The 9,095-nt window shown below is 41.6% G+C and overlaps 1 protein-coding gene across 2 annotated transcripts; it reads left to right on the top strand.

Annotated features, from left to right (window-relative positions):
* Positions 1-6,262: 6,262 nt before the first annotated feature.
* Positions 6,263-8,809, top strand: LOC115589843 (low affinity immunoglobulin gamma Fc region receptor II-like). Of its 2 annotated transcripts, none has more exons than XM_030431027.1 (5): positions 6,263-6,335; positions 6,630-6,896; positions 7,455-7,715; positions 7,845-7,973; positions 8,413-8,809. In XM_030431027.1, exons 1-5 carry the CDS (start codon positions 6,305-6,307, stop codon positions 8,451-8,453), a joined length of 729 nt encoding a protein of 242 aa, XP_030286887.1. In that variant the 5' UTR covers positions 6,263-6,304; the 3' UTR covers positions 8,454-8,809. The 2 variants fall into 2 exon arrangements, with proteins under 2 accessions (XP_030286887.1, XP_030286888.1); XM_030431028.1 differs by having other exon boundaries at positions 6,282-6,335; positions 6,633-6,896.
* The last annotated feature ends 286 nt before the right edge of the window (positions 8,810-9,095 follow it).

Raw genomic sequence — 9,095 nt, 5'->3', positions numbered from 1 at the left:
GTGTTGTGAAGACCTGGACCTGCAGTATCCACTATGCGTTTCAGCTTCACTGACCCGGCTAAACATAACCACAGTCCATTAAAAACAAAGACGCATCCAAACCCAAACCTGCTACTCCCATAAAATGGTTATTGGTTTCCAGACCACATCATCATTTCCTGTGAGGTAACATTGAATAACCTGTAATCTGAAGGCTGCTGCTCGGCTCTCCAAGTGCAGTGCTGTGTACACTTCCTCTTCAGTCAGAGGGCCCTCCCGCTCCTTGTTGGTCTCCTCTGGGACTCTGGGCAGCCCACTGCAGAAGGAGTTAAAGGCCCCCTCATCCTCTGTGTACAGTAGTAAAAGTCCACAGCTCTCTGCCAGATCCCACTTTCTTCAGTCAGCATCTGTCTTCTCCAGGCTGAACAAAAAACTTTGACGGTGAGTCCATCTGAGTAGCGCTCTGACAGCGAGACCGGACCGGCGCCCCGTGTGCTTTAGAGCCCAGCAGGTCTGCCAGTACGGATTTTTGGGATTTGAGGTCTTCAAAGCAGCCTCGATTTCCTGTGGACTCTGCAGAACTCTGCATTTCCACTATTTCAATCTCCAGATCCCTCATAGACTTGGTAATGTTCTGAGAGACATTGAGAGTGTACTGTTGAGAAAGCTGCTTGATCGCCACCTTCCCACAATCCCACCACTGCTTCAATGATGTAAAATCTTCTTTTCTAGTTTTCAAAACTTTCCCAAAAAAATATAAAGGTTTCTCTAAAATTGACATCTAAAAACAAAGCAGTGTTAAAGTGTCAATATGCAGACTTGTGTTTTACATTTGCAATGAAGACATTACAAGACACCATGGAATGATCTGTAAACCCTACAGGCAGTATTCTGCACCCTTTAAAAACACTGAAATGATGCTTAAAACAATCAAATCTGTCTAATCTGGCCATAGAAAAATAATTCTCTCTGTGTTGGACCCAAGTGTACTGTCTGTGTTTGTCTTGCATTTCTCTCCATACATCAGTTAACTTATGAACCTCCACCAGCTGTTTCATGGCACATTTTGAAGCAGCATGAGGTTCAATATGATTCCTGTTCACCTGATCATTCTCAGTACAGTTAAAATCCCCTCCTGAAAATAAAAAAAATCTTCAGGCTCACACTGACTTAAAACCACACTGAGTTCATTTAAAAACTGAACTCTGTCAGGTCCTGTGTTGGGAGCGTATACATTTATAAACACAACAGCAAAAAGCTCATATGTGGCTCTGACCAGCATCAGTCGGCCCTGTATTACTTCCTCCACCACTTGAGACTTTGGCAGAATGTTTTTGGAGAAGAGAAGCGCCACTCCTCCACTGGTTCTGCTTAAATGACTTAAAACAACCTCCCCATCCCATTCTCTCCTCCAGTCAGTCTCAATTAAAGTGTCACTGTACATTTCATGAACCAACATCACATTGATGCTCTTCAGTTTAACAAGCTCAAACAGACTTGCCCTCTTCCTCACATCTCTAGCTCAATTCAAGTTTGGAGATTGTGAAATCACTCATGATCTCTGATGTGAGAAGTAACACACAGAGTAACACAGACAGCAGACAGACTGTCTTACATGGCTTTTGAGTCCACATCATTATAAAGTTCTTGTTTGAGTTTCTGCACTATTTTCTTCAGTCTGTAAATCTCCTGGTCTGTTAGGACTTGGCAAGGATGAGGACTCAGACGCAGATTGAGAACGATTAATGCAAGCTTTTATTCTTAATTTCTTTGTGCTCTCCTCAGACAGAGTGATAACACAACAGCTATAAATTCTAGACTCGTCTAAACAGACGAGAAACAGGTAAACTAAACAAAAGATGCACAAGGCACAAAACAATGAACGGAAGATCGCTCCCGAGGGAGGAAGGGGCAAAAGGCCAAATCTACACTGATCTCAATAACAATAATCTATGAAACTTTACAAAAGAAAATCGCTCACGAGGAGGAGAGGGCAAAGGGCTATAAACGGAAACTATGCTGCACAGAGCTAGAAAAACTACAAATGAAAACGCTCCAAGAGGAGGGAAAAGCAAAGCACTATGAAATTAAACTAGCGTCTCAAAAGAAACGAGCTGACCAAAACTTTTAGAAAACAAAATCACTCTTCTACAGAGGGTACAAAGAAAACAGAAAACCAAGCAGGGCAATACTCAACAATGGCTTGACAAGGCTGTGGAAGACGGCTGGAGGTACACGACGAGACGATATACTCTGGCAACAAGACAGGGGAAGACGAGGACTATATACACATGAGGGAGGGTGACACAGGTGGACACAATCAGGGAATCAAGGGAGACATCAGACCGGTGACACAGGAGGAAGAGCAAGTGACCTGAAACGAGAGGAGGATAAGATTTTCAACATAAAACAGGAAGTTTGCCAGACGAAACCCCAAAACAGGACATCCCTCACCGCGGTGTGACATGGTCAGAATAACCTCCCTTTCCTCTGCTTCTCATCTGTGATCGGGCAGAAAGAAAAAACAATTCTTCGTCTGCAAAATCATTTTCAACTTTTTTCATGTTTTTTGTTGTTTGCAGAAACTTTTTTATCTGTTCTACTTCATAATGTTTTTCCTGCTGCTGTGATTCAGCAGGCAGTTGTGAGTCAGTCTGAGGCTGGCTGTCTTCAGCACAGACCTCTTCCTCCTTCTGTTCCTCCACCTCCTCCTCCATACCAGACTCGTTCACTTGTTTTCTTTTGAGAACAGGGACTTTAAACACATTCTCTTCCTCCTCCATCAGGTCTTCATCACTGTCCCTCACTGTGTCCTGTGCTGCTCTGTCTGCACTGTTCAACACAGTCTGCTGTGTCTCCTGCTTTCTCACTGTTGGTGCTTATCTCGTCCTCTTTCTGATTGACAGCTGCTTCACTCCTTTTATCTTTTCCAGCCTCACTGTTTTCCTGTCTCTGCTGTGTCTTTTCTGTCCGCTCACCATCTTTAGTGTGTGTCTGTGTGACTCCTCTGGCCTCCTTCCTCTGTGTCTCATCATTAGAGGAAACTTTGTCAGGATAGGTGACCCTCCCTCCCGCAGCCAAAACACTTCAGAGTCCCCGAGGTCATAAATTTAATATATTCAAAGTCACGTACTTTCAGGTTAAACACCAGACTGAGCTCCTCATCTTTCTTGTTGAGGATCATGTGAACCTGCCGTCTGTGTGAAACAACGTGTTTCAACAGCGGAGATTTACAGCCCAACGGCAGCTTCCTGATGGGGAAACTATCTTCCCGTGCCTCAACAGTTCCCTCAACAACACATCATCACTGATATACAGCGGGATGTTAGATATGATGATGCGTTTAGCAGGTGTATTGAGAGGAGACACTGATACAAACGTATAGTTAACAACAGTGCCGTTCATCCAAGCAGCAGATTTAATGCTTAACTTCTCCCACTGCCAGACTGCAGTCCTCCACTCAACAAGGGAAACCAGGAGAGATTTTAAAACCATGTTTCCTGCTGAGTTTGGTAAACGCCATACCGGCATTGAGCACACCAACCAGTGAAACCTGGCCGACCACAAAAACAAGCAGAAATCCACTAAAACACCAAATACACCTACAACTACACTATGTACAACATTTAGAGATATAGATAAAGATGAAAAATCACTCATAAATCGCTCTCACACACACTGCTCAACACAGCACATTATCATGTTTTGTCCATCGTAGAGGATGTTGGGTTGAAGTAACAAGGTTGTAGATGACCCCTACAGTATGACAAGATGGGAATTATTAGTTTATAGGACAGCAGAAACACGGGGAAGAAGCCTAAAGAAGCAACTTAATTTGGGAAACAAGCCAAACATGATTGTTTGCAATAACTAAACTTGGCAACTCTGTCTCTTACATCTGGTGTTCTTTGACTCACTCAGTGTTGGAGAGAGCGCTGTTGTTACACTGTGGTCCAGTAGGGCAGTGCTGCATATTCAAAGACTGATACGATGAACCTCGAGCATGGTTTCAGAGAACACTTGTGTTTGAGTTTGCTCAGGTTGATAATGTGGCTGGCACTGATATTATTTACTAATGATTATTGGTCCTGTCAAAACACACATGTCTAAAACAATCCTGGCTCAGTCCTGAACATATTGTACATTCATATTTAGACGGCAGCACTGAGATCCTCCCAGGGGCATCGGCAGGTAGTGGCACGAGACTGGCAACCTGTGGCATGTCCGAGGCATCTCTACTTGTTTACACATTTTAATGTACAGTTTTGCACAATTTCTCTTTGTTTTTCCACTTCTTAATATTATCTATATATATGTATATCTATATATCTATATATATATAGATATACATATATCACATGTATATCTGTTCCATAGCATAAATGTGAATGTAAGACATTGTACATATTGTACTATTCCTATTTTTATATTTAATATTTATATATTATGTATTATATTATATCATATCATATATAATTTTATATTTTATATTTTCCCTGTGTTTATATTATTCTTGCATTTCCTAACTGCAGAGCTTGTGCCAGTAGATGCCACAGACATGCCACAGGTTGCCACTGTGCCAAAGGATCTTTCTTTAGATCTTATTCATCACATTACAGCAGGGACGGGCAACCATGTGCCATAGAGACAAGGAGTGTATGTTTTTATATCAATTTAAAAAAACAAGTACATTTCATAATTCATTATCTATTACACAAACTCTTTGGAGTCCTCATTAACAATCTGTCATGTGCACTGAATTCCCAGCATGGAATAATCCCCTCAGGCACTGAGTGAAGCTTTAAGATTAGTTTTCCTCCAAAGCAGCCACACTTCACATTAAGCACATAATAAGTATTGGAAACAGAAAGTACTGTTGCACTCCATCTTGATCACAACAAAGTAAGTTTGTCCTACCAACAAATAGTTTAACTACAACAGTTACAACACAAGCAGATATCAGTTCATATATTTTTACTAATGAGGAGTTTCACTATTTGTTTTTGTCAGATGTCTGCAGTATTCAACTTGCTGGAGCGGTTGTAGATGACTCCTACAGCATGACAAGATAGGATTACTAGTTTGAGACAGCAGACACACGGGGGAAAGCCCAGAGTAGCAACTTTATTTTGAGAAACAAGCCAAAGATTGCTTAGAATGAGCAAACTTGGCAACTCTGGCTTTTCATCTGGTGTTCTTGGACTGGATCAACACTTTGCTGCCTCCCACAGTTCAGACATGGAACTACAGCTCACTGACAGAAGAGAAGCTTTTATCAGTCAGGCTTCACTCAGTGTTGTAGAGAGCGCTGTTGTTATCTCAGCTGAATGCTGCTCAGTTGATGTTGTTGTACTGCTTCATAGCCTCTATAGTATTGTAATATACTGTGGTCCAGTCGGGCAGTGCTGCATATTCAAAGACTGATATGATGAACCCTGAGCATGGTTTCAGAGGACACTTGTGTTTGAGTTTGCTCAGGTTGATAATGTGGCTGCTAATGTCCGGTTTCACAGAAATGTGACTCATTAGAGTCAAACCTCTGTGACCAGCATGAGGCTGAGGATGAGGTTTACTTGTTTGTTTCTCTCTTCTGATTAAAGAGGAAGAGTTGTGATGTTTTGATGCACCAAGTCTGGTTGTTGCTGTTTGCATGTGAGAAGCTGAAAAGAAAATATTTGACTTGAATAATCAGTAGTCATGGGTTGGACAACAGCCATGTTTTGTGACTGTACCTGGCACATGAGACTCTATAATGCAGCAAAATTAGACATAAACACCTGGACATATCCTGTATTGCTTTCATGGTAGTTCCTGTAACAAAGGTGCAACCAGGACCACATATTGCCATGATGACATGGTGAAAATATGTTGCCTCTTTCCTTCGCTCGCTTCCAAAACAAATGGACGTGCTAGCCAGATTAAAATCCTTCAGCAGGAGACCAGGAGTGGACTCCTTTCACAACCACTTGGTGCAGAAAAGGATATATTATATATTATTTATATCTTTTATTTATTTATTATGATATATATTATAAATATTAGCAACATGGAGATCAGCCTTCAGGGAAGGAAGACAATACAATAAGTTAGAATGGTAATTAGTAATTTGATACTACAGTTTTACAGTTTAGCTGTTCTTATTATGTTTCTATTGTTTTGTACAGTGAAGTAAAACCGTGTGAAACACTGAGGTGAACATCAGTGAGGTTGTTTGATTTGTTCCTCCTGTCTCGTTGTTGTCTGTCATGGTTTCCTTTGATCTCAGGATGTGGGCTGACTGTTGGCTGAAAGTTAACAGTAAGAACTCTGACAGCATCGACGGAGGATGGAGGTCGCTTCACTCTGCCTCATAATCTGTAAGAAATTCAACTTTTTTCAGTAGTTTTAATAGACATGCTTTATTTTCGATACTAATTATTCGGGGCTTTGTTCCCTACACTGATATTTAGTTTAGATGTCACACTGTCATTATCAATAGTAAATACTGAGACAAGGAAGGTGCAGAATTAAAAAGGCTATAACAATGCTGAGTTGATGGTCAGTCTGATCACTTCAGAACCAAACATGCAGGGTTTGATGTCAGTAGGATTAGATGTCAAACTCATGTTTTTTTTTTAATCTCATCTTCTATTTCCTGTTTGAACCACCAGCAGCCACCCTGAGCATCAACCCTGACAGATCCCAGTTCTTTGAGTATGAACGGATCTCTCTAAGCTGTGCAGGGCCAGGAAACTCTACTGGCTGGACACTGAAGAGAAATGTCTCATTTATGACATCACAGCCTTGCAAGGGGGGCTTCGGATACCCATATGAATCTGTCTGCACAATCATGGATGCCGACCCATTGGACAACGGGGTGTACTGGTGTGAATCTGAGCAGGGCGAGTGCAGCAAACCCATCAACATCACAGTGACAGGTATGCTGCTAAATGAGAGTGTGTTTTGTTTCAGATTGTGTTTTATGCTCCAGTTTGACAAAGAGATCATAAATTGTTGTGTTACAGTCTACTCTCTATTTTATGATCTCTGTTGATGCAAGACAACTTCTATATTTACTCACAAGATGGCACAGTATGATATAAATAATGTCACTGACAGGTGAAATGTCATCAAGGCACTTCACAACAGTGAAGGGTGAAAGTTTTGGCAATTCTGATAAAACTTATGAATGCAAAAGTAACATTTGTAGAGTCCTGCCTCCACCGTGGTTTGAATGTTCCTGCTGTGTTGCCCTTTTCGGCATGGGTGTTACATAAAACTTTTGCAAAGAATACACCTGTGCATCCTCACTCATAGCTCCTTGAAAAGCTTCCTTTGTCCTCACTCCTCAAGGAGCTTCCATCACATTTTTTAAACATTCTAGATCATTTGTGTCAAAATTGTACGGTAGGCTTGATGATGTCAATTTACTTTTGGAAATAATACGTAATGTTATATTCTGTACTAAATGTTGGCTTTGCCTTTCTGTATCTCAGCAGGGGTCGTGATCCTGGAGAGCCCTGCACTTCCTGTGACAGAGGGAGACAATGTGACACTTCGCTGTATCTACAAGGCAAGATTTGCAAATAATCCTACTTCAGATTTCAACGCTACGTTCTACAAAGACGGTGAATTCTTCGGTACTGAGCCTGCAGGAAAGATGATCCTCTCTTCGGTGTCCAAGCATCACGAAGGCCTCTACAGGTGTAAACATCCTGAGAAAGGACAGTCGGAGCAGAGCTGGCTGTCTGTGACAGGTGAGCTGATCTTCTGCTCTCTGTGTGACACAACAACATGTCGGGCTCTTTGAGACTAACCCACACAGCTCGCTACATTCTGTTTGGATCATGTTTCATGTCTGAAGCTGATGGATTTCTTCCTCACAGGTCAGCCATCAAATGTCTCTCCTCCTCCTCATCATCTTCCTCTCATGTTGGTGTGCACCATCCTGCTCTTCATCCTCTACACTGCCATCCTCATCCTCGCCATATACACGTACCGAAAGTGTGCTCGAGGTAAGAAGCGTTCTAATAATATATCATTACTGCTGTACTGATCATCTGATCTGGTTTCCTCCTCCAAAAGACGCACGTCAAAGCATCACGCCAGAGAGTGTTCTGATTGGTCAGTAGTCCAGCTGTCATCCTAATATAAGCTCTTAACATGGCTCCTGTTAGCTGTACTGTAGATTACCATGGTGATAGACCTCAATAAGATGGGGCCAGTACGAGATAGCGGAAAACCAAAGCCGAGCCTAATAAAGGGCAGCTAACCCACACAGCTCGCTACGTGACAAAGTCCTCAGTTTGTGGTTAACATGGTGAACAAGGCCAACAGAGCAGAGCTGGTTGTCACAGCAACGTTGGTAGAAAACAGGAAGTGAAACGAAGCCATGCAAGACTGAAGAAAGAAAAAAAATGACTTCAGACATTCACTGCTCTGGTTTTCCTGCAGCACGAGCTGATGTTAAAAAGAGAGCGTCTGATCAATACTGAAGAAGAAGAAGAAGAAGAAGAAGAAGAGGTTGTTTGCTGCCCAATATGAATGGAGAGAAGCTGATATTCTTATTTCTTTAAGCATCTCTTTGCCAGTATAGCACGACGCCTATGCTAATATATTAAAAAATGATGCGTGCACTGAACCAACCACAAACATTCTGATTCTCAAATCTGATGAGTCGTTTGTTTAAACATACAGAAAGATGGCGGACACATTGTAAATATGCTTGATGCTGTGTACCAAATATTATTTGCATTTATTATTCCGCTGTAACGATGTTTAACATTTATATACTGTGTTACGATGTTTTGACTTCTGGGCTGAACTTTGCAATAAAATAACTTAGAACACATTTTATATGGTCACAGTCAGGAACATTTTGAGCAGAAATTCATCCGGTCTGCAGCAAAATGGAAATATGTTTACTATAGAAGAACTTCTTTGGTGACGTATCCACAAGATGTATTCACTATATGCTGTGTAATACAATGTTTTTCTTTTGTATATAAAACGTGAGAAATAATTGCTGAATGTGTGTGTGTGTGTGTGTGTGTGTGTGTGTGTGTGTGTGCGTGTGTGTGTGTGTGCGTGTCATAAACTATTAGCCAGGACGTGCACATGATTATAGAGGGGCAGGG

The sequence above is a fragment of the Sparus aurata genome, chromosome 10, assembly GCF_900880675.1.
Source record: "Sparus aurata chromosome 10, fSpaAur1.1, whole genome shotgun sequence".
NCBI classification, from domain to species: domain Eukaryota; kingdom Metazoa; phylum Chordata; class Actinopteri; order Spariformes; family Sparidae; genus Sparus; species Sparus aurata.
Note: the sequence above shows the minus strand (reverse complement) of the source record. Positions and strands in the feature narration are given on the sequence as shown.